The sequence below is a fragment of the Ochotona princeps genome, chromosome 14 (assembly GCF_030435755.1).
Source record: "Ochotona princeps isolate mOchPri1 chromosome 14, mOchPri1.hap1, whole genome shotgun sequence".
Lineage (NCBI taxonomy): Eukaryota > Metazoa > Chordata > Mammalia > Lagomorpha > Ochotonidae > Ochotona > Ochotona princeps.
The window spans coordinates 31060120-31083721 of NC_080845.1; the positions used below are offsets into that span (position 1 = coordinate 31060120).

The 23602-nt window shown below is 48.7% G+C and overlaps 1 protein-coding gene across 3 annotated transcripts; it reads right to left on the reverse strand.

Moving 5' to 3' along the window:
- Positions 1 to 859: 859 nt before the first annotated feature.
- CLTA (clathrin light chain A) lies at positions 860 to 22523 on the reverse strand. 3 transcript variants are annotated; one of them, XM_004580991.3, is made up of 7 exons: positions 22169 to 22508; positions 15673 to 15710; positions 14573 to 14690; positions 9089 to 9200; positions 3514 to 3567; positions 2265 to 2300; positions 860 to 1309 (listed from the first exon to the last, which is right to left on the reverse strand). In XM_004580991.3, exons 1-7 carry the CDS (start codon positions 22377 to 22379, stop codon positions 1138 to 1140), a joined length of 741 nt encoding a protein of 246 aa, XP_004581048.1. In that variant the 5' UTR covers positions 22380 to 22508; the 3' UTR covers positions 860 to 1137. The 3 variants fall into 3 exon arrangements, with proteins under 3 accessions (XP_004581048.1, XP_004581050.1, XP_004581051.1); XM_004580993.3 differs by lacking the exon at positions 3514 to 3567; XM_004580994.3 differs by lacking the exons at positions 2265 to 2300; positions 3514 to 3567 and having other exon boundaries at positions 22169 to 22523.
- Positions 22524 to 23602: the final 1079 nt, after the last annotated feature.

Genomic DNA, 23602 nt, shown 5'->3' on the forward strand with positions numbered 1-23602 from the left:
CTGACACCCCACAATCCCAGGTCTTGCATATGCTGTAGCCTGGACCAGCCTGGTCTGGTCTGCCCCCGGTTCTAGCTCATGCCAGTGGGTGTGCAGACTTACTTTCTTTGCTATGCCACCTTAGTGTGCCATCACAGGCATTCATCTTGATCTCCAATTCGGTAACTCTGAGCAGAAGATGCCTATCACGAAGCCAGCTGTGAGGACAGACAGCGTGCTGGTCAAGGAGCACAGATCTGGGTGCTCCACCAGCACTCTGCAATGACAGGGATGCACCATGATCTGCATGGCCTGATCCGACACCACCTAACCACATGTACTGAGGACTAAAAGGCACAGTTACAGAAAGAGAGAGACAGATGGAGAGAGCTTCCATCCTCCTTTGGCTCACTCCCCAAATGGCTGCAACAGTCAGGGCTGGGCCAGCCTGAAGCCAGGAACCTGGGGCTTCTTCCAGGTCTTTCATGTGGGTGCAGGAGCCCAAGTACTTAGACCATCTGATGTTCCAGAGTGCTTTAGCAGGTAGCTGGTTCAGAAGTGGAGCAGCCAGGACTTGAACTGGGAGCCATGGAGGATGCCAGCACTGCACGCTGTGGGCTAACTCACTGTGCCACAACACCAGCCCTGAGAAATCTATTTTTAACTAATATATATGTAAACTGCCACATGCCAGTGAATACTGTATTGGACAGAACAGATTTAGATGAAAGACTTCACACTGGAAACATGGATCAGATGACACAGAGCCCAGCAGGTGCTATGGGAATCACAAGGAAGGGGCTAGTCACACGACTGCCATCCTGACTCAGGCTTGCTGCTGAATCCAGAGATCTTGAGGTCAACAAAGAAGCTTCATGGATATTGTTTGAAACAGAAATTTATTCTCCGAGTAACACGTAAAAGCACAGTTGAGGCTACTGTTGGGAGCGATCCTCCCTTCCTCTTCCTCCTCCCCTCTCCTCTCTGAAAGCCAAGGAGAACACAGTTGAAGGAAACATGCAATCACAAACAATGATCAACTCTAAAGACAAAAGGTTTGGTCCAAAAGAACAACATAATTAATCCAATTACTGTGAATGGCTTCACGGAGGAGGACTAAGATATTGCAGATGTAGTAGTGTTTCCACAGGCGGCTCTTCAGTGCACCAGGGGCGTCTGCTTGAGGGAGATGAGAACTGAGCGCATGCGGGAGACGTCTTTGGCCTGCTTGCTGGACTTGGGGTTAAAGTCACACAGCCTGGCCACCCGTTCCCACTCTGTGCCTGGGGACGATTCATCAATGTCATTTACAAAGGCTTCTTCTGCCGCCCTGCAAGCAACAACAAAACATGTTGGTTTACTGCAGAACCACCTGTGAGCAACCTGGCGGCTGCCTCGCTACAGGAAAGGACTGCCTCTGCTGCTTCATCCCTGGCTCGTGGCAGTGCCGTTCCCCAAGAACGGGCCCTGGCCTGGGGCAGATGCAGGGACAGACGTGTGGGCAGCGCACCTCAGCACAAGGTGCCCAAGCCGCTGCGTAAAATGTTGGAATACAGGTGTTTGGTTTAGGGCTCACTGTCTCTCTGTCTGGCTGTCTGCTCATCTGAAGGATTAACAAAAGCCAGTCCTGAGCCACCTCCACACTGCTGTGATGAAGAGCAGAGCAGCAGGCTGGTCAAGAAACTGAACATTAGCTTATGCTGGGATGTATCGAGTTTCAAGGAAATTTAGAGATTTCTAAAAAGCCCCCAGTAGCCTCTAGATTTACTTCTTCCGGCTGGAGAGAAACAGGGCACATCAAAAGAAATTCAAGACAAAGCTTCCATGCTAGCAGGCACTAGAGACAGAAAGCCATTCTGGAAGGGGAGGCAGGGGTATTAGGGCATTCTCCGGGTCAGCCAGAAGTTTGCCATTTTCTCTCCAGCCAGGTGCCTGAAATCCACTCAGGGCACACCACTCCGGCAGGAGAGCCAGCATTAGCTGCTTTTTGGCAGGGGGCTACTCCAACATTCTTCCACATCAAGGCAGCCCACCCCCAGCAGGGAGCTAACTGGGGAGCTCCAGCCTGGAAGGACAGTGCTAAGAGGCGGGAAGACATACTATATCCATTTACTCCAACAAGCATCACGGGCAAAGCAAAAGCAATGAAGGTGACTGGTCCGTGAGCACAAGGGGGGGCACTCTCACAGGGATGGCCGTGGCACACACCGCTGAAGCCCAGAGCCACTACAACACTGCGACCTCATGGCACACACAGTTAGGGCAGTGAGAAAGGTTTACTTAACTGTTCTAGGCTGTAGCAAGGATGGTTTATGTTTGTGCTTAAAGGTGAAGAGAAGAAAAGAAACAAGGAGAGAAACTTTAGGTCAGATATAGAAAATGAAAATGAGTTCAATGCAGATGGTCAGTAAGCTAGACATGCCCCTGCCGCTCTACCTATGCTTGGGAGCGTGCAGCTGGCTTTGCTGGGCCACCCTGCTGCCCAGCAAAACCAGGCTTGACCTCTCCAGTCTCCATGTCTACTTCAGAGAGAATGTGCAAAAATCCAATCCAACACCACCTGTACATCCAGCATTTCACAGGCCTCATTTTAAATGCGTCCGAGGACCCAGGAACCCCAGTTCTGTCTTTGACCAGGATTGTTGGAGAACACCAGGCCTCAGGGCCTCTGTAGACCACCCAACTGCTTGCCTCCCAGAGCCCCTTTCCTCTACCATTCCGCTGTCATCTCCCCGGGGCCCCAAAGGTGGCCCACGTCTTTTGGCAATGTAGCTTTGATAAACAGCAATCGTTTAAAGAAAAGAAAAAAAAAGAAAAGAAAAAAGGAAAAGAAAAAAAGCTGCCATTTTAGGGGGCAGGGGACGAGGGAAAAACCAATGTGGCCTGTACCAGCCAGTCTTGCTAACCTGACCACACAGCTGGGGGTCTCTGTGCTTGCGTGGGCATCAGAACCTGGCCATGACGCAATTTCCGATATGTAAGATGGCAGGGGAACACACACCCACTGGGGACAAACCCCTGGGCTCTGAACTCTGCTGCCTGGGGGAGAGGTCCCTGACTCCCACATCCTTGAAGGAACTAAGTGTTGAAAACAGTTGCCCCCAAATCTCTGATCTGGCAAAGCAAGGTGCTGCCGCTCCCCAGCTCCTGACCTCCTGGGACTGCCACCTGCTCCCCAGTGAGAATTCTCCCCTGGAGGGGGCAACAGGGCACAGGTGGCAGCAGTGGCGGTAGCAACAGCAAGAGATCAGAGCCCACGACTGTCCCAGATCTTGCCAGGTGAGATCACAAATGACACACACTTGAAAAGGAGTCAACTTTCTTTCCCCTAAAACCCTGCATATGAAAAATGGCAATGAGTGGCTGAAGGCAGTCATTATTCCGCACGGCAATCATGGGAGTGTACCCTAGCTTGTCAACACCTGGGCAGCCCCCACAGTGCCAGTCTGAAGTGTTTTAGAGCAAAACAACTTGTGACATAACTCTAAACAAATTGAATCAAAACAAGAAAAGGAATTAGTTTTTGCAACATACACATAACCAATCACGTCAGCGAAGGGTTGTTTGTAGAAAGCTTCATCTGCCACCCTAGACAGCAAGAAGTCCAAAGGCAGGCAAGCGGGCAGGAAAAAAGAGAGAACATTGAGAAGCAGAACATCCACAATCCACAGCAGGGGCGGGGCGGCCTGCCAAGCTGCTGCGGGGGCTCCAGCCTAACCCCTCGAGGCTTCCCGGCGCTGGACTCCGTGGGAGCCCCTGAGTTTCCCCACTGGCCTTACCCCACGAGTGAGCACTGTCAGTTTCAGCCCCACGGCTTGCCCTGGCAACAATGAGCATTTATCAAGCACCCAACATACGTTGTGCTGATTGAGTCCTCAGCCGAAACAGCCCGACACAGCGGCCTCATGGCACTGGGCTGTGTCACAGAGGCAGTGTATGGGACCAGCCCAGGACAGCCGGCCTCCAGGCCCCAGGTACTTCCTACTTTCTACCACACCTCAATGCTGCTTCCCAGCTGGTGTGTGCACTGAGGTGCCAAGAACTGCCTTCCCACACTGGCTGGGTGGGATAAAGGTTCAATATCCTGGAACAGAGGGTCATTTTCAAATCCCTTAGAGAAAAAGGGAGCCCACGGCAAGCCTGGGGAAAGCATGTCTGTTAGGGCCTGTATCTGCGCTTGCCCACTTGTCCCTAAGGCCACTGGCTCAAGAAGCTGGCACAGTTCCCAAATATTTCTAGATCAGACTTGACTGGGAAGCTGGGCTTGTCACGGAGTGGGGAACCTCACCCTGCAGCGACTGGGCTCTTGGACTTTGGCATCCCTGGGCACAGCCATTCCTCCTTGGCCCAGGGACGAGGCACAGAGCCTCCCCCAAGGAGTCTTACCTGGTCCTTTGACTAGGTCAGTTTGAGGTAGGCGAGTGGAGCTGATATGTCTGAAGGTTTATTATGCTTGGTCGTTACCCAAAGCTCACATATTTATTTGAAGGTAGATTCTAGTAATTTTAATTTCAGCTTACTTTTTTTTTAGATTTATTTATTTTTATTGGAAAGGCAGATATTCAGAGAGGAGGAAAGACAGAGAGGAAGATCTTCCCTCCAATGATTCACTCCCTAAGTGGCCACAGAAGTTGGAGCTGAGCCAGTCCGAAGTCAGCAGCCAGGAGCTTCCTCCGGGTCTCCCGTGTGGGTGCAGGATCCCAAGGCTTTGGGCTATCCTCAACTGCTTTCCCAGGCCACAAGCAGGGAGCTGGATGGGAAGGGAAGCCAGGCTGCCAGGATTAGAACCAGCGTCCATATGGGATCCCTGCGCGGGACCCTCAGCTTCTTTTTTTTTTTTTTAAAGATTTATTCATTTTATTACAGCCAGATATACAGAGAGGAGGAGAGACAGAGAGCAAGATCCTCCGTCCGATGATTCACTCCCTAAGTGAGCCGCAACGGGTCGATTCAGCTTACTTCTTAAATCCACATGTACATTTCTTTGTGGAAATCTAAAGAAAGTGGGCCTGACGCAGTAGCCTAGTGGTTAAAGTCCTTGCCTTGCATCCACCGGGATCCCATAAGGGTGGTAGTTCATGTCCCGGTTGCCCCCTTCCCATCCAGCTCCCTGCTTGTGGCCTGGGAAAGCAGTGGAGGACAGCCCAAACTGGAATCCTGCACCCGCGTGGGAGACCTGGAAGAGGCTCCTGGCGGACGGCAGATCTTTCTCTCTGTATATCTGATTTCCCAATAAAAATAAATAAACCTTAATTTTTTTTTTAAAGAAAGCAAAAAGAACAGCCTGATTGTAGTTTAACTGTGAGCAGCATGCGTGGGGGAGAAAGGCAAAGCAGGCCCTGCCCTTCAGTTCACATGAAGAGTCAAAGCTGATTGATTTCAACCAGTGAGCTTCTACTGGAAAAGAATAAAGATTTAATGACTCTGTCACCCAGCATCACCATGACAACAAAAGCTTGAATGTCAGTCTTTGCTCCTTTGCTGCTAGCCCCATGACTAAAGGACGCATCAAGGTCATAGGCCCAGAAAAGAGAGAGTTATACACTAAACAAGGGTGGCCGCCACCTGATGGTTCTTAACCCAGGAGAAGGGGAGCCTAACAGCCCTCAGCCAAACAGGAAGAGAAATGCCAGCCCACAGGACCAACTCTGAAGGCAACTACGAACAGCACAGAGCCACATTCTCCAAACAGCCCCAAAAAGGGGCATGCAAAAAATGCTCACACCACCACTAAGAATTGTATAGTCCCTAAACTTTTTCAAGTCTATAAAGAGCTGAAAAATCTCAGCATACCCTAACAAACTGTCATTGTAGCATGGCATGTTAAGCTGCTGTTGGCAATGCCAGCATTCTATCGAATGCCAATTCAAGTCCCAGTAGCTCTGCTTCCAATCCAGCCCATTGCTCACGTGCCTGGGAGGTAGTCAAAAATAGTCCCCAAGGGGCCCGGCGGCGTGGCCTAGCGGCTAAAGTCCTTGCCTTGAAAGCCCCGGGATCCCATATGGGCGCCGGTTTTAATCCCAGCAGCTCCACTTCCCATCCAGCTCCCTGCTTGTGGCCTGGGAAAGCATTTGAGGACAGCCCAATGCATTGGGACACTGCACCTGCGTGGGAGACCCGGAAGAGGTTCCAGGTTCCCGGCTTCGGATTGGCGCATCGGCCCGTTTGTGGCTCACTCAGGGAGTGAATCATCAGACTGAAGATCTTCCTCTCTGTCTCTCCTCCTCTGTGTATATCTGGCTGTAATAAAATGAATAAATCTTAAAAAAAAAAAAAAAAAGTCCCCAAGTCCCCATGTGTGAGGCTGGATGGAGTTCCAGGCTCCCGGCTTTGGCTTGGCCCAACCTTGGCTGTTACAGCCATCTGAGCCAGCAAATGGAAAATCTCTCTCATTCTGTTGCTCTACTTTCCTAACAAATTGAAAAAAAAAGGGGGGGAGGGGAGCGGGGCAGGAAATGAAGATTCCTTACTAGAGGGGGAGTTTCCTTACTAGGGGGGAAATGTTTCTCTTACAGTATGAAAAGGAACACGTTCTGGGTTTGTTCTTGCCAAGTAGTCAGCCCTGCATATCCACAGGTGCCAGGAAACAGATGTGCAGCTGTATGACCTATATACACCTTTTTCTCGCCATCATTCCCTGAACAGTATCCATACCCGTGTGTCACCTGGGACCCGCACTGATGCTGCATCTGGCATTACCGGTACCGTGAAGGTGACCCCAGTACACAAGAGGATGTGACCCTGCTCTCTGCAAACGCCATGCTGTTTCATACAAGGAATCTGAGCACCTTGTATGAACATAGAAGGTTCTGATGTCCACCAGGGTCCCCTGGGTGCTGAGGGATAATAACCACAAACTCAACCACTGTTCTGAAGAACTCTGAAGCAAAGGGAATTCTTTTCCATCCTCATGAATTCAGTTTTTGTGCAGTTACACTGGGCCCCAGCTAGGGACCAGGCGTGGATGCAGTACGAACACTGACCACAGCCCTTGCAGGAAATGGCCCCAGCACAGCGGTGCTCCTGCTCTGGTGACACTGGAAAGCAGAACGCCTGATGACGCACTCAAACCAGAGGCCCTTTCTGCCCAAGGCCCTGCCACGCTGCCGTACTCCCCTTAATATCAGTAGTGCTGAGTCTTCCAGGGAAGATGATGCTTGCTTGAACTGAAAACCCAGCTTTGCTTTCTAAACGTATTCATCACCTGAGACAGAGAGGGAGGCAGGAAGTCCTTTACAGAGATGGGACTCCGCAGTTCAGAGGCAGACACGGGCAGCCCGAGGAGTAGGCAGCTCTATTGCACGCTCCTGTAGGGGGCAATGACACCAAAAGAAGTCTCCAGAAGTGACTCCAAGAGGGCTCCCACTTTTGACCACTGAAGGATTACTGGAATAAAGTGTGAAAACCAGGCCTTCTGGGCTTAGACCCTGTGCCACAGGATCAGCCCCGTGCTGCAAAGGTCTCCAGAAAACAAGGAGTTTGAGTTTGGCTTCTAAAGAACTCCAAAGTAGGGGGTCTTAAATCTGTCCCTTCTCTTTTCTGGAACTTGAGAGGTTCCTATGAGATGCCCCCTCCCCCAAAACCAGCATTCCAGTTATAGGGAAAGAAATCTACCCCAGCCCTAAACACACAGCCAGAGGACTAATCTTCAAGGCTGAGTGTCTAACAACAAATGGGATTACTCTCCAAGAACTGATTCTGTACTCCAAGAGGCAATCCTTTCCATACAGGAATTCAGCAAGACAGCCTCGAAGCGATTCTGTCCTAGGAAGCCTATTCCATATTTAAATTCTAATAATCTGTCCAACTGAGGAAACCCCAGGGACCTTGCCCAGGGATGGTCAATGGAGCTTTGTCAAGCACTCTGGCTAAAACTCAAGTGCTGAGGGGGCTTGCTGGGGGCTGTCACAGGGCTGCACAAAGCACCCGCTCATCTTTAAGGTTTGCATCTGCCCTTGGGGGTGGGACATCCTTGACAAGCAGGGGACACAGGAGCCTGGGAAGTCAGCACATTACACTGACCACAGGCCAAACAGGAGCCCTGTGTGGCTCACAAAGCCATCACCACTGGCAACTCAACCCCCAAACCTGTTGGGCACTCCTCCAGAGCATGCCCTGGAGGACACAAGGTGGCCAGACCAGGCCTAAGGGTGGTTTCTGGGGATGGGGACAGCTGACAGAACCAAGGGTGACCAAAGGCTCAAGAGGAGGAGCTGCTGCACATAACTAAGAATCCACGTGTTCTGTCAGGCGGTTCTGCGAAGGCACGGGTGGCTGGCACAGAGGCTAGTTCTCTCTGTTCCAGCCTACTTCAATCTAGCAGAGCTGCTGGAGACAAAGGCACTTAACCTAGCTCACTACCAGGGCTGCCCCTGGAAACTGAAAACACCTTCAGGCCACGCGAGGTCTGATTCTACACCAAGTGGGTGGAGCAACCACCTCCCACCCGCAGGGAGCCAGGCAGCAGCCGCAAACCAGCTGGTAAGCTACTTCCAGGAAGTGCTATGCAAAAGCCCCCAGCTGCCAGCAGCAGTGAGCCAAGGATGACTGTATTAATCTCTCCTCACAACTACTTATGCTTCAGTGAGTAAAATATATTCTGAAAACAGCATTTTCTAGTAAGTCAGTTCAGTACTTTCTTGGTCACAGAGGAGTCACTGTGTGGGAACGTCTGTGGCCATCGCACTAGCAGCTCCCGGCTCAGGGAGCCTCCCTGCAGCAGCTCCCGGAGCAAGCCTGTGTGAGCAGCAGCCGTGTCAGCAGGGGTAATCGGCTCCCAGGAATGAGATCCTGGTGGATTCATGGAGGCTCACTTCAGAACTCCAGACCTCACATCTGGACTTTACCCATGAAGTAACTTCCTTAGATGATTCACATCATTACAAGTGACACATTTAAGCAAACTTAACTACAACTGGAATAGCTAGAAAATAGATTGAGTTATGCTCACAAGACTTGAGATGTGCAGGCTCTGTGTTCAAGCGTTTTCTTAACAACCTGCAAAGCCATCTTCACACTCAACAAGGCAGCAGTCGTGAGCCTGCACTAGATGTCGGAACACGGGCTTCGAATTCAGCCTCGGAGCCGGCAAGCATCACCAGGGACTGACCTGTTGTTTGCTTTTGTTTTTTGTAGCTGCTCGTCCTGTCTTGCATACCACTCTTCTAGTTCTTTTATTGCTTTTTCTTTCCACTCTGCTTCTTGCTTCCGAGAATTGGCATCTTTGAAGAGAAGGAAAAGACAACACAAATGAGGCCAAGCGCACATTTTTTGTAATCATACTTAATTTTTGCTTTATTATTCTATTGATTGATTTGAAAGGTAGAGAGTCAAAGAGATATGCCTGCATTCACCAATTTATTCCCCAGAAGCTGACAACAGCCAGAGCTGGGCCAGGCCAAAGCCAGGAGTTACAAACTCCATTTAGATCTCTCCTATGGGTGGCAGAAAGCCAGGTGCTTGAGCCATCACCTGCTGCCTCCAGGGACGCATTAACAGAGAGCTAGACTCAGGAGCACAGCCAGAACTCAAGCCCTGCTGTCTCTAAGGGATGCAGGAGTCTCAAGCGGCTTCTTGGATGCTTTGTTAAATGTAAGCCCTCAAGCCTTCACACATTTAAATAGTTGCAGTCAGTCGTTCAAGCACTTGGGTTCCTGCCAGCCATGAGGGGATCCACAGCTGGAGCTCTGAGTTCCTTCCTAGCTCTGACCTAGCCCAGCTCTGATGGCTGCAGCTTGAGGCAAGGAACCAGTGGACAGATCTGTCTCTTTCTGCCTTTCAAGGCAAATGAAAAAAAAAAAAAAAATCCCAGCAAACTTGAGTCAATCTCATCAGTTTACTCTGGTCCTGCTGAAAACACAAATACTAGTACACATGCATGCGCGTTGGGGAAAACAGAATCAACTACCCTTGACTGCAGGAGCTCCTCCCTGGTCTTCCACTCTGTCTTATCCTGGTTTGCCGACAACTTAGGGTGCACTAACTGGCCATTGTTCATGGACTAACTGAATTCAACTAGAATTGTTTTAGGCAGAGTTAGGGAAAGAGCATGAAAATACTGACTTTTAATAATAATAATAAAAAGCCTATAGGAGTATCAAGTCAGGTCCGGCGCGATAGTGCAGTGGTTAAAGTCCTTGCCTTGCACGCACAGGGATCCCATATGGTCATCAGTTCTAATCCCAGTGGCCCTGCTTCCCATCTAGCTCCCTGCTTGTGGCCTGGAAAAGCAGTGGAGGATGGGCCAAAGCCTTGGGACCCTGCACCTGTATGGGAGACCTGGAAGAAGCTCCTGGCTCCTGGCTTCGGATTGGCCTAGCTCCAGCCATTGCAGCCACTTGGGAAGTGAACCATCAGATGGAAGATCTTTCTCTCTGTCTCTCCTCCTCTCTGTATATAACTTTGCAATAAAAATATTTTTTTAAATAGTCATTTTTTGGGTTTTTTTTTAGATTTATTTTATTTTTATTACAAAGTCAGATATACAGGGCCCCTAAATAAATCTTAAAAAAAAAAAAAAAAAAAAGAGTATCAAGTGGGGGAAAGCAATTATACATAATTTTTAAAAGCAATTTTAAAGTTTGATGAAAGATGATTCTTTAATATTGCTACCAGCATTACAGTTCATAATCAATCATTTGTTAATTCTTTTCACAAAACAAAGCTTAGTCCACATCCCAGACCTGACAAGTAACGGTTTTGTAAGACACAAGGTGGCACTCTTGTGACTAACACATAGAAACATCTCTTCGAAACAAGAAACCACCAGGAAAACAAGCGGGAGAGATTCCCCCCAGAGGAGGACAGATTCCTCTCAGAGAAGGACAGAATATAGAATAAGAGAGTTAGAGAGGCTCACAGACCTTCTGTTCATTCAGAGATGAAGAGTGAGTCACGGCAGAGCCAGGAATGAGTTACCCAAGGAACTCCAATGGAGAGACCTGCAATGGGTGGGGATGGAGGATCACCACCAAAAGCCAAACTAAAGGGGCCAGAAATGAGGTGGGAAATGTGCACCTAGAAGGTGTGCTGGGCTGTACTGCAAATATCAAGCTTTCCAAGGATGCAACATGGCTTGCCCCAAGACATGTAGACGAGACTAAGGATTGGGAGATACAGAAACACATGTCCGAGCTGCTGGCAAAGTTCTCTGACATTGTCCTGACACCTCCCTGCAAACCTGTCTCAGGCACCCTTCCTAGGAGGTGTTTCACAGACGTCTCATTCATTCTTTACAATTAGCCCAAGAAACTAAATCCCTAATTCCATTGTCAGCAGTGAGAAAAAACCAGAAAGCTCAGAGAGTCTGAGTCAGCCTCCTAAAGGTTAGAGTAACAAGAGTCAAAAGTTCAATTCAGGTCTGATGATAACACCACTATGCTGCTACCAGCGGGAGGGATAGAAGGGGAAGCCAGCCTAGGAATAACCACAAGCTGTGACCCGGTGAAGAGCTGGGCTGGGAGGGCAGAGCAAGAGCCCGACCTGTAATCAGTGTCTGAGAAGCAGAGGAGGAAGCAGTGCTGGTTGTCAAGCAGCCACTCAGAGGAAGACAGGAAGCACTCTCCTGGCCACTTTCAGGGCCTCCGTAAGCACTGTGGGAGCAACCTGCAGAGGGGCTGTGTCTGCAACTATGGGAAAGGGCCTAATAACAGCTACCAACTCCCCCAGAGCTTCCAGATTATAAAGAGCTTTGCTCTCTACCTCAAAATGACCTATCATTCACATGGAGGATGACTACCTATCTCCCACTGAAGACTCTAAAGCATATACAGTAAATTTCTGATACAGCATCTGTCCCCAGCAGTATGTGAGAGTGTGTGAAGGAGTGTGTGTGTGTGTGTGTGTGAATGTGAGAAATGGAGCATGTCAAGCTACAATGAAACACTATGTTGCCAGGGTCATGTGGAGAAGGAATTGAAAAATGCCAAATTTGAAATACAAGATATCTTACTAATGACAAAATTATTTCCAAAGAAAAATATTTTGTGATTAGACAGATACTATTGTCTTTCAAATCTAACGATCATTTCAAAATTTTATCTTAGGACCAAAATATTACAAAAATGCTCATTTAAAACAAATCTAATCTAGATAAGAATGGACCATCTGTATAAACTGTAGCTACTGTAGAAAACAGTACATTCAAATCCCTCTTAGCTTGTACAGAACCAGGAAGTGACACTGGCCATGAAAATTCAGATCCTTCAGTGCTCAGCCTGATGGGCTAAACACCCAAGGCTGAATGCAAGCTCTTTGTGTCTGGGAGAGAGTCCTTAGAGAGCGCAACACAGTGACAGGCACCTGCTTCTCTGTAAACCTTTATTATTGTCTGCAAAAAGAAACTGGCCTGAGAACGCAGCCAAGCGCTGAGATGAAAACCAGTGACCCTGGGCGTCTATTTTTAGTGTGCTGTGCTTTCCCACAGCTCTTGCAGAGAAAAAAGGTGAAACTGAAGAGTCCCCTCTCCTTTCTTTATGGTCCAGTTGATTCAATTCAACTGGAATTGTGAAGCAAATGTCTGAATTTGCAATGTGAATTAAAACAGCACCTTTATGGAATATCCCCAAAGTATCCAATGATAACTGAAAATGAAAATGTCTGCAGACACTGAGGTGGACTCTAGAACACGCACAACTAACAAGCAGTTTCCACACCTGCATTCCTGTCCCTGAGCCTGCACAAAGACATTCACAAAGACCACGCAAGGAACAAAGCTGCCAGCACCAGAAACAGATCTTCTGAAGATTGTACTGCCAAAAAAAAAAACCCAAATAAAAAAACTTCACAAATTTAAACAGTTTTAGTCAATGGCTCAAGTACTTGGGTTCCTGTCACAAATAAGCTACCAATCACATAGAGATACTTAAATCTACATTTATAAAAATTAACAGAAATTTAAAAACCAGTCTCTCGGTCACACCTACCACTTTGTTTATTTTAATGTGTTTGAAAGACAGAGAGACACAAAGACACATCTTAACCCGCTGGCTCCTTCTCCCAAAAGCTTAGAAGAGCCAGCGCCGTGCCAGGTCAAAGCCAGGAGAGAAGGACTCTGTGGCCTCCTACATGGGTGACAGGGGCCCACTCACTGACTTCATTGCCACTTCCCAGGATGCATCAGCAGGAAGCTGGGTCAGAAACAGAGGCACTAGGACTAGGACTGGCACTCCAACCAGGGACGTGCATGACCCCGGCAGGAGCTTCATCTGCTGTACCACATTCTAAAGCATCTGACAGCCACATGAGTCTAGTGGCCATCATCCCAGCCAGTGCAGACACAGGATATTTCCATCATCAAAGAGCACAGAATAGCACAATGAAGAACATTTATTCTGAAAGCCACATACACTAGACTAGAAAGAGAAATAATTTCATAGTAACGGATTGTTATCTTGGTCAAGTCCTTATCTGGGTGTTTGTTAGTTACTCCATCCGAAGCATAAGGAGCCACGATTTCAAATTCCACAAGTCTCCAGAGGCAATAACACTGCCAGCAGGTGGTTACTGTTTCTAGGTCACTGTTTCTAGCAACTATATGATGAGGCTTTTTAACATGAGGTATGTGATGTCTGTACCGTAAAGCAGACAAGTCACAAAGAGTCATCTATGAGTATAAGCATAAGATATACACAGACATATGCACCACTTGTGTATAAAGGTAACTCGGCATGTTAAAATGTTAATTTTTGACTAGAATAGGTGGAAGAGAATGAGCACACGTGGACTCTGCTCTGAAACTGGAATTTAAGAAAGATGCTATGGACTACATTCTCCCGCTTGGCCTTATCTCTCCCACCCACCATGCAGACCTCAACTGTCTCCAGATCCTGCAGCAACAGGCGACACCTTACGTATACCTCCTCTTTATCAGAGGCCAGGCTGGCTGGCTGTGTACGCTTAATGTGTTCAGAAAGCCATGGGACTGAAGGGAATGGGTGTGGACTCTGAAGCAAGGAAGACAAAACTCTGAATTTACCACTTTGCCCTAAGTGACTCAAATATTTAGTCTACCAATTTTCCCTACTCCCCTAATTCATAAAGGTGTAAAAAGTTCCTTTTACAAGGACAGCAGGATAAGAAAAACAATTGTACATGTTTCTAACGTATCTAACACTTTCCTCATCAGCATTAAATGTTAGTAAGTCTCTGTGTGGCTACCACCCCTTCAAGCTTATAGATCACTCTCTTAAGCACCACTTCAGTGGGCCCTAGAGTAGCACTGCTCTTCCTTCCCAGATTGCCCATGAATTTTGAAGGCGTGAGCAGCTGTTAAGGCTGGCGAGCCAGTCGCTCACTCCAGGTGCAGAGCCCTTCCCCCACAAGGCCCACTCTGCTCTTCCTGTGAGAGAACAGAGCTCATCTGCAGACAATCCTCCTCAGGCAATAGCTTAGGACTAAGCTTCTCCACGGAGGTGGCTTGTGATCTTTAGGTTTCAAAAGTTAGCTTTCCAAGACCAGACAAGGGCATGTCAGCTAATCCAAGTCAAAAAGGGCAGCAGCAGCAGAGTCCAGGGCAGCTCCTTGAGGACAGGTTCCCAGCCCGTCTGGTACCAGGGCCCCACACGGATAGGCTCCTCCCCTCCCGATTCCTTACCCAGGGCCTCCAGGCGCTCTGTCTGCTCTTCTCTCCATTTGCGGATGCTCTCAGGCTCTGACTGCAGTCGATCCACTTGTGAAATAGCTGCATAACCGTCTGTAGGACCATTACTCTCCTTAACACAAAACAGAATTGTGCTCTATCAGTACAGAACACTCTGAAAACATATTTCACACAACTTAGAACTGCTTACACCCAGCACAGATGACTGATATAACACAGTAAAGAAACAAGAGAGCCAAACGTGCCAACAGGTTTCAACATGACTGCACTGCACCCTGACAAGCCCATGAGGGAAGTGGAGTGACAGTTATCACACCTGTAAGTGGTGTCACCTGGGACCCAGGAATGTTGGGGTCGGGCAGATAATGGGCTCATCAGGAAATAGCATTCCATTAGCTTCCTCACTAACGGACAGATTATGCGGCATCTTCAAAGTAACAAAGCAAAGTAAGGGTGAGAACCCAAGACTTCTAAATGCTATCATACCAAGTAGGAAAAAGGCTCCTCTACGCCACCTAATCTGAACACAGCGCATTCTAGGAAAGAACTTATAGTGTAGCTACCATGGTCATACCTGGGAGAAAAGAAAAAAGGCAGGCAAAAATGAGTCTAGGAGGCAGACGGAGGGCATCCCTACACTGGTTAAGACCTGGGTGCTAACACAGGTTCCCCAGGGTCTGACACGCTCTTTTCTTATCTACAGATGGTTCTGGATGCTATGCATTCCTTCCTTCTCCATTCCATTGGTAGTGTTGTCATTCTTTTCCACTGAATCACTACACTGTTACTGTGTCCACCCAACTCCCAAAGTGAGCTCCCAAGTTGTCTTCTTCAACACAAAGCCTATTATTCTTTTGCTTAAAGACTTGAGGTCTTGAAACATAAAATAACATATCATGGTGCTTCACACCTGGGCCAGAAGAGGAACACTTGAAAAGAGCTCTGCTCTCTGCATACCACTCTGATAGGCAGCCTGCCGGCCACTAACACACCCAGGAAAGGCAAGGGGCTGGGGTCTTGTTCAGGTCGAACCAAATCCCAGGAATGGAAGTCCCTTGAACATAATCATTCAACGTGATCAGAGTACACTGTACCTGGTAGTATTCACCATTCATCACTCCATCAACAGGCTCTGTAAGACAAGAGTTCAGCCATCAGTTACAGTGAACTGCTAGGCCAGAGTTATATGGTGGAATATAGTCCTGTTGCTACAGAAACTGTAAGCTGCTAAATGCTATCTACAGTCTAGATATTAGGTACCAAACAACTTCCTAATTTAATGAAATCCAGATGTGCTTATACACAATGAAAAGTGATTTCACCAAAACACGGACAGACCTGTTGTCAAGTTCCAAGTCCAAAACTGAATTCTGCTTTCTGGCTTTGAGAGACGACAAAGGGAGGCTGACCAAAGCATCTCCCAAGCAACAGCATTTCTCTATGACAGTTGTGACGCTCTGGGAAGTGTGGCCTGGAACCATCCGGTGCTTTATTTGAAATTAAGATGTTTTCTTGGAAGTCAGGACTCTACCCTGCTGTGGTAATAGGTTTAGCACCTAAGCATCAATTTCCCAAAGACCCGCAAGAGCCTGAGCTGGGCCAATCCACTATTGGAGGCCAGTAACTCAACCCAGGTCTTCCACATAGGTGGCAAGGATCCAATTACTCAAGCCAGTGCCACTGAGTAGTTCCCAAGGTGCACAGAAGCAGGAACCAGGACTTAAACTCCAGTACTTTTCCATGGGATGTGGGTCACAACATCCAAAGCCCATCCCTGTTGTTTCCTTCTCACAGGCAAAGATTTCATCAAACCCCTCCTCTGGCTTTCTTGGTTCCTAACTAATTAGACCCAACTTAAACTGTCTATTTCCAAATCAACCCTAATACTCATATTTTATACATTCCTTTGGTCCTCTTCTTGCTTTTCCCAATTTCTTATTCCTTGGCTTCAGGAGTATTAAAAACTCACATCCACCATCCTCGGCTCCTTCCTCAACCCCGGTTACCAGGTGTTCCATGATACTAAAACACATAATATTCTCTTAAAATAAAATGTCATGAAATTCCATCATTTGGCTTGTTGGTTTTCTTTTCATCAAACCACATACACAAAACTTTAGCAAAATCAAGACTCCTGTAGCATATTTTTGGTTTAAGATTTATTTATTTTTATTGGAAAGGCAGATATACAGAGAGGAAGAGAGACAGAGGGGAAGACCTTCTATCTGTTGATTCACTCCCCAAGTGGCTGCAAAGCTGAAGCCAGAAGTTAGAACCCAGGGGCTTCCTCTGGATCTCCCACGCAGGTGCAAGGTCCCCAGGCCACAAGTAGGGAGCTGGATGGAAGTGGGGCAGTCAGGATTAGAACCAGCACCCATATGGGATCCTGGAACATGCAAGGTGAGGACTTCAGCCACTAAGCTACAGTGCCTGGCCCTGCAGCATCTTCTTTTAAATGTTCATCTACAGCATTAAGTTTTCAAATTTTTAGTGTAAAACACCACTAAGCATAGCTTCCGGTGTGCTGAGTGTTCAACACATTATACGTGTTACATTTCAATCTTCTTATGCTGTATGTGTCAGTAATTCACGAAGGATCTCAGGACATGCATGGGGTTCCTCAAGATATTCTTGAAGGGGCAGCTATATTCTCTTCTAAGCTGTTTATTTTAAGGTAATATTAAATACATATCTGAGATACCTGTAGAAGGGGTGCTATGCCACAGATGTCAGAGGACAGAACATCTGCTAACAGGCTGCATGAATACAGCCCATGGGCTCTAAGCACTCAGCAACCCACCAGCTTCGTTTCAAATGTTGGCTTGCACGCTTATTATTTCCATGCATTTCTCATACATGTACTTTTGCATTTTACTGATATGCTTTATAGCAACACAAAAAAATGTTTCTTATAGTAGTCAGTTGCCTTTTACTATTTTAAGCTATTTATGTTGCGCCTACCCATGTAGTTTGTTGAACATTCTGTCAAAACTTAGGATTACAGAATTTACCAAACAACTGAGAGAGAAGTGCCGGTAGGGCAACAGAACTGCTCCTCTGTAACAAGCTCCTTGATGCAGAACTGCTCCCATCAAGACTTCTAAAGCACCAGCCACTCGCCCTTATTTGTATGAACCAACATTCCTACAACATCCAGCAGCATGAGTGCTACCCTTTCCTTGGACCTTTAGTCACACCAACCCGTGCTCCACCCCATTTCTAACATTTGTTTCATCAACAGTGAGGCGGAGGGAAGGGGAAAACCTCCGGGTGACTTAGCTGCATCAATCATATCTCCTGTGGTAGCCACATTTCTGATATTTTCTTCTTCACTGAATTGTCTCTCTGCCACCTTCTGGTTTCAAAGTGCTCTCTCTGTACTAACGGTCTCCTCATAATGCAAGAATTTCCCCCTATTTTGTCTTAACTTGGCTTAGGGTATCTGACACCAGGAGTTAATTAGCTTATATGTAGATACCATCAATTTTCTCTTGATCATTTCTGCAACTGCTTTCATGCTTGAAGGCCTTTCCTTCTATGAGAGAAAAAAAAAAAACCCAACAGGGCTAGCACTGTGGCTCAAGGGGTTAAGCCCTATGTCACCTACGATGCCAACTCCCCACACGTGTTGGTTGAAGCTCTGGTTGCTCTACTTTGGACGCAGCTCCCTGCTACTGTGCCTGAGCAAACAGCAGAGCATGACCCAAATGCTTGGACCCCCAACCACCCACATGGGAGACCCTAATGCAGATCCAGGAGTTCCTGGCTTCAGCCTGCTCCAGTCCCAGCAGTTATGACCATTAGGAAGTAAACTAATGGATGAAACATCTTTCTCTCTCTCCTTCTGTCACTCTACTTGCAAGTAAATAAAACAAACATACTTTTAAATAACTTTTTTCTTGTTGCTGCTGTTCTGCTACCTTTTTTTTAATGCCTAGAGTTAATTTTTGTATAAAATGAAAAGAATGGGGTTTGGCATGGTAGTCTGGTGGCTAAAGTCCTCGCCTTGCATGCACTGGGATCCCAAATGAGTATCGGTTCGTATCCTGGCAGCTCCACTTCCCTTCCAGCTCCCTGCTTGTGGCCTGGGAAAGCAGTCGAGGACGGCCCAAAGCCTTGGGACTGTGCACCCGCACAGGAGTCCTGGAAGAAGCTCCTGGCTTCAGATTGGCTCAGCTCTGGCTGTTGCAGCCACTTGGGGAGTGAAGCAGCAGATGATCTTTCTGTCTCTCCTTCTTGCTGTACATCTAGCTTCCCAATAAAAAATAAATAAATCTTAGAAAGAAAGAGAGCTTTTCAAACCCTAGAGCTTACTTTACTAGCTAGTTTAGCCAGGCCTAAGTTATTGTTAATATATTACAACTAACATGCTAATGATCTAGTTAATGTATTCCAGCCAGGGCCGTTTTCACCAGAAGAGACTTTTGATCACTCACTCCTCCATACAGAAAACACTAACTAAGTCATCCACAACCCGTTCCTCCTCCTAAATCACATGCCGCCTGTCCTTTAAGACTCAACCAGGCCCATTGGCATGTATCTGGAATTTTTATTAGTCACCATGCCACCACAGTTTTTGTTTGTTTGTTTAATTTTAGAAATTGGCAACAGCCAAGTTACTTTATTTAGCTTTTCAGCTTCACTTTTCATTTGAAAGGGAGAGACAGACACAAAGACTTTCCATCCACTGGGGGTTCACTCCTGAATTGAGTGCTAACAGCCAGGGCTGAGGCCAGGCCCACGTCAGGATCCCTGAACTCAGTGTGGGTCTCCCACATGGGCGACTGGCATCCGTATACTTAGGCCATCACCTGCTGCCTCCTGAGGGCACATCAGTGGGAAGCTGGACTGCAAGTGCAGCAGGGACTCTGACACAGGATGCAGAGATTCCAAGGAGCATTTTGACTGTGGAGTCAAAGCCCTGCCTTGTGCACCGGCACTGCTGTGTGAGTCAACAACCATACAAGGCAAAAGACAGTCCACTGCTACAGAAACATGCAGGACATCGAGGACCTTGTCTTACTGGGACAGGTAAACCAGGCTGCCAACTGCTCCAGAAGGAAACATCCCGGGGCATCTCAAGAATTCTGGACAGAAATAAGGATACAAGACTGCCCTAAATCCACCTTCAACTCCTCATGTGCTCCAGACATGTGAGGACATGCCAACCAAATCACTTATTAGCTTGCTACCTAAGCATACGATTTAATTTCCACAGTGATCAGTTTTCACCTGAAACATGTTGACACTACCACTCAGCCTGCATGGTTATTACAGGCATTGTCAAGTGCACAGAGTACCAGGCACACAGCAAATGTGCAGTATAACTAAATGTCATCTGTAAGAGCTCTCTAAACAATTCTATCACTGTTACCAATACATTCACCCTCCTCCAGAAAGGTTAATTCATCTGCTTTGCTTCTTTTCCCCTCCCTAAGTGCACGTCAGATGTGTAACAGCACCTCACTGCCATGCTTTCCCTACAGCCGCCTGACCACCTGACACCTGCCCCATTCATCCACCTCAGCTGGGCTAGGGCTACCTCCTCCTTGGCCGCATCTTCTTCCTCAACATCGCCCATGCCACTTCCCCGAGCTGGGCACCTCCTGTCCCTACAGTCCTTTCTCTGAAACCCTAATTATCAGAGGGAGCCCGATTCAGCCCTAACTCTAACAGCTTTAGCCTGTGCCCACCTCATGGGAGTTTTTCCCCCAGGGATAGATGAATTTAACTGCTTTCCTCTCTCCTCAACCTGTTACAGCTTATTGTCCGCATCTCTTCATCCAACACATCAGAGACCTCCCACCTGAATTCGCACACCCTTCAAAAGGCCTCAAACTACTTCTTTTATCCCCAGGGAATACTAGTAACTGAAATGCACTGGACACTTACTACATGCCAGCAAGCACTTCACAGATATTCTTTATTGTAATCCCATAAACGCAATGTGGTACACATCATCCCACTTTACAGGAGAGAAAATTACAGTGATTAATTACATAAACTGCCCGAGACAGCACTGGATAGCACAAAAATCATAACCACTACAGTGTCTGAGAGAACGAAGTGCCCAGCTCATGCACTAATTCCCAAAGGAAATGCTGACCACTGCACTATGCCCAATCTCAACTACATGGTCAGGGCTTTCAGTCACTAAATGCTTAGCTCACTACTAAAGTTCAGGAACTAAGTCAGCACTCAACCCTTTCCTTCCCTTTATTGAAGGCTTGATGCACACACATGGGCTTGCAACTGTATCCTTCATACCTTCCCTCCCCAAGACCTCCCTGGTTTACACAGGACTCCCAGGGGCAGCAGCAGCAGCTCACCGGTGTCTGTGCGGGGGCAGGTCAGGTATCCCGGGACAGCCACAGTCGCTCTGCCCCTTCCAGCCAACACCACTGCAACAGAAGGCGGTCCAGCGAGGGAGACTAGGGGCTGCACTGCTGCCCACCCCCCTTTTTCCCCTTAAGTAAGTCACTTCTCATTAAGAGTTAGACTTCCGGTGAACTAAAGGTCTAAAAAGTAAAACCATCACACTGGCAGATAAACGTTGCCTAAAGGAAAAATACTCCTCCAAAACACTGCAAGCTATTTTCATCTCCCAGCCACAGCCTCCCGGCCTTGGGCCCACCAACTGCGTTAGGGTTAGGGGCCTGCTTGACCCACTGAGCTTTCAGTTTAGGGTACTAGAAACACTCCCATCTGCCAACAGGGCTCTCCTCTCCTTTACTTGGAATATTTCTTTAACAGTAAAGCCAGATATCATCTCTTCTAACGTCCTACTTCCCCATATTACTGACTAGTTTCCCCAACTCCTCCTGTCTTACAACCACCATCCTAGCGACCGCACAGGTTAAGGTACACAAAGGTTAAACCTTCACCTAACTCCAGCTCACCCTGCCCCCCTCCAGTCTCTTCTTGCTTGAGTTGAGGGGAAGAGCCACCGTGCAGAGGCCCAGGCTAACCTTTCCCTTCCCTGGCCGGTCCAGGCTGACCTTTCTGCCAGAAACCCCAGCCTCAGTTTCCCTCCTCACGGCCTTCTTCGGTTCCTTGCGGATACCTCCCACCCCCTTCCTTCTTCCCATCACCCCAACACTTTGGGTCTTGATGCTCAACGGTACACTGCCATTTTTGTTTGTGTCCCCCTCCCCCCAACCAAAAAAAAAAAAAAAAAAAGATGCTACTATTCTTAGTTTTTCCTGCCCTCCTTCTAAGCTGTGCTCAGCCTTGCTTGACACGTCCGGAGAAACGCCCGCCACCACGGCGGCGGCAGACAGAGGCTCCGTGCAAAGTTGCTGAACTGAACGGGCTTCTCCGGGCTGCGATCCCCGCCTCCCACCGCCGATTTTCCGGGCGTCCTCGCTCCGCCCGCCCCCGGCGAGCCACACACACACACACACACAGACACTCGGAACGGGGCGGGTCTCCCCAGCCAAGCATGACTGGGTCCGGGTCTCGTTTCCTCTTTGCACTCATTCCCACGTCCCCCCAAACCCCAATCTCCTGACAACACCCCGAGTTCCGCGGCGAGCAGCTGGGGACCCACTCGGGGCCCGGTTTCCCGCCCAGACGCGCCCGCCCGCTCACCCGGACCCCCCGGCGGCTCGCCGTGTGCCTGGGGCCCCGGGGCGCCGCCGTCCAGGATGGCGAAGGCCTCGTCGTTCTCGATGCCCGCAATCTCGCTCTCCTGCTGCGCCAAGAAGGCCGCGGCCGGGTCTTCTTCGCCCGCCAGCCCGTTCCCCAGCGCTGGGCCGCCAGGAGCCCCGGCTGGGGCGCCGAACGGATCGAGCTCAGCCATGGCGGCAATTCCACGGCACCCACAGCGACGCTGAAGGGAGAAGCCAACCGACGCCCCGACACAGCGCGTCCGGCAGCGGCCGCTGGGGTGGCGACTGCGAGCGGAGCGCCCGGCGGGAGGCGGGAGGAGGAGGGGGGAAACGGAAGCCCTGCCCCTATATCCGGGGAAGGGCGGGGGCTCGGCAGGGCAGGACAGCCGAAAGGCGCACAGCCAATCCGAGGGCAGACGTGGCTTGGGAGCTACCCAATCGGCAACCGGGAGGGGCGGGCCGACGAAGACAAACTCGTGACTCGGGGCAGAGAGGCGGAAGTGGTGGTTGGCTGGGGGCGGCCGGGGACTCGGGGGCTGGACGGCGGCTTGGGGACAGTTACCTCGCAGGGGAACCGGAGGGCTGCCTCCGGAAGGTGAGGTGGCATTAGGGCGGCCTCGACAGGGCCGGTCCCAGGAGACATGGGACTCCGCAGCGTGCTGGGCTGCTTCCTTCCTGAGATTGTTGGAAAGCGGAATGCTTTTTAGGATAGATGCTGACTTCATTAAAAACAATTTTTTAAATACTTAACTCAGTTTATTTACGGCCGACTGACTTAAACGCAGTTGGTCAGTTGATTGCCACCCTAAGTAGTTACGAAAAGATGAGTAAGCCTTTGGCAAAGCACTTGTGCAGCGTTTCAGGGCAAGACACGAATTTTCTGGAAAATCCTTTAGGAGTGGCCTGCCCCTTAGGGACACCGTGGCCCTGGTGTTGCACAGAGGAGCCGGTCCCACAAGGAGCCTGTGGCTCCCGGGGGCGTTCCTGGTGGTGCTCGGCCACCGTCTAGCAGGTCGCTTTGTCCACGAAGGACAACGAGAACTCAAAAAGTTTTTAGTATTTCTTTTAAATCAAGGATGAGTGAGTCAATGTGATGAACATCGGCTCGGTAGAAATAATGTTAGGGGGAATCATGTTCATGTTGAGGAGTGTCACTTAACTGCACGTGGCCAACAGAAAAATCTTTTTTACTTCCCCAACACCATCTTCCACCATCTTAACAAGGAAAAGCCTAAAATGGAAACAAACCGAAAATCCAGCTGGAGGTCAGAGATGCCTCCCAGGTAAGTCAACCAGGGACCAGATTTTTTAAATACCTGTGTTCCTTGGTGACACAAAGAGGCAGTTATTGACCCAAAACTTCTGTGCACTTTTAAGTCACTGTTAGGTATGGAGTGCAGGAAAGTTTTGAAGA

Bases quoted from the DNA above. Each gene is read 5' to 3' on its own strand.
- CLTA (XM_004580991.3), bottom strand. From the start codon at position 22,379: ATGGCTGAGCTCGATCCGTTCGGCGCCCCAGCCGGGGCTCCTGGCGGC. The intron at 9,201-14,572 runs GTAAGGAATCGG...TTCTCTTCAAAG, and splicing joins AGAGCGCCTGGAGGCCCTGG to ATGCCAATTCTCGGAAGCAA. The intron at 2,301-3,513 runs GTATGTTGCAAA...TTCACCTTTAAG, and splicing joins GCTGACGTGATTGGTTATGT to CACAAACATAAACCATCCTT.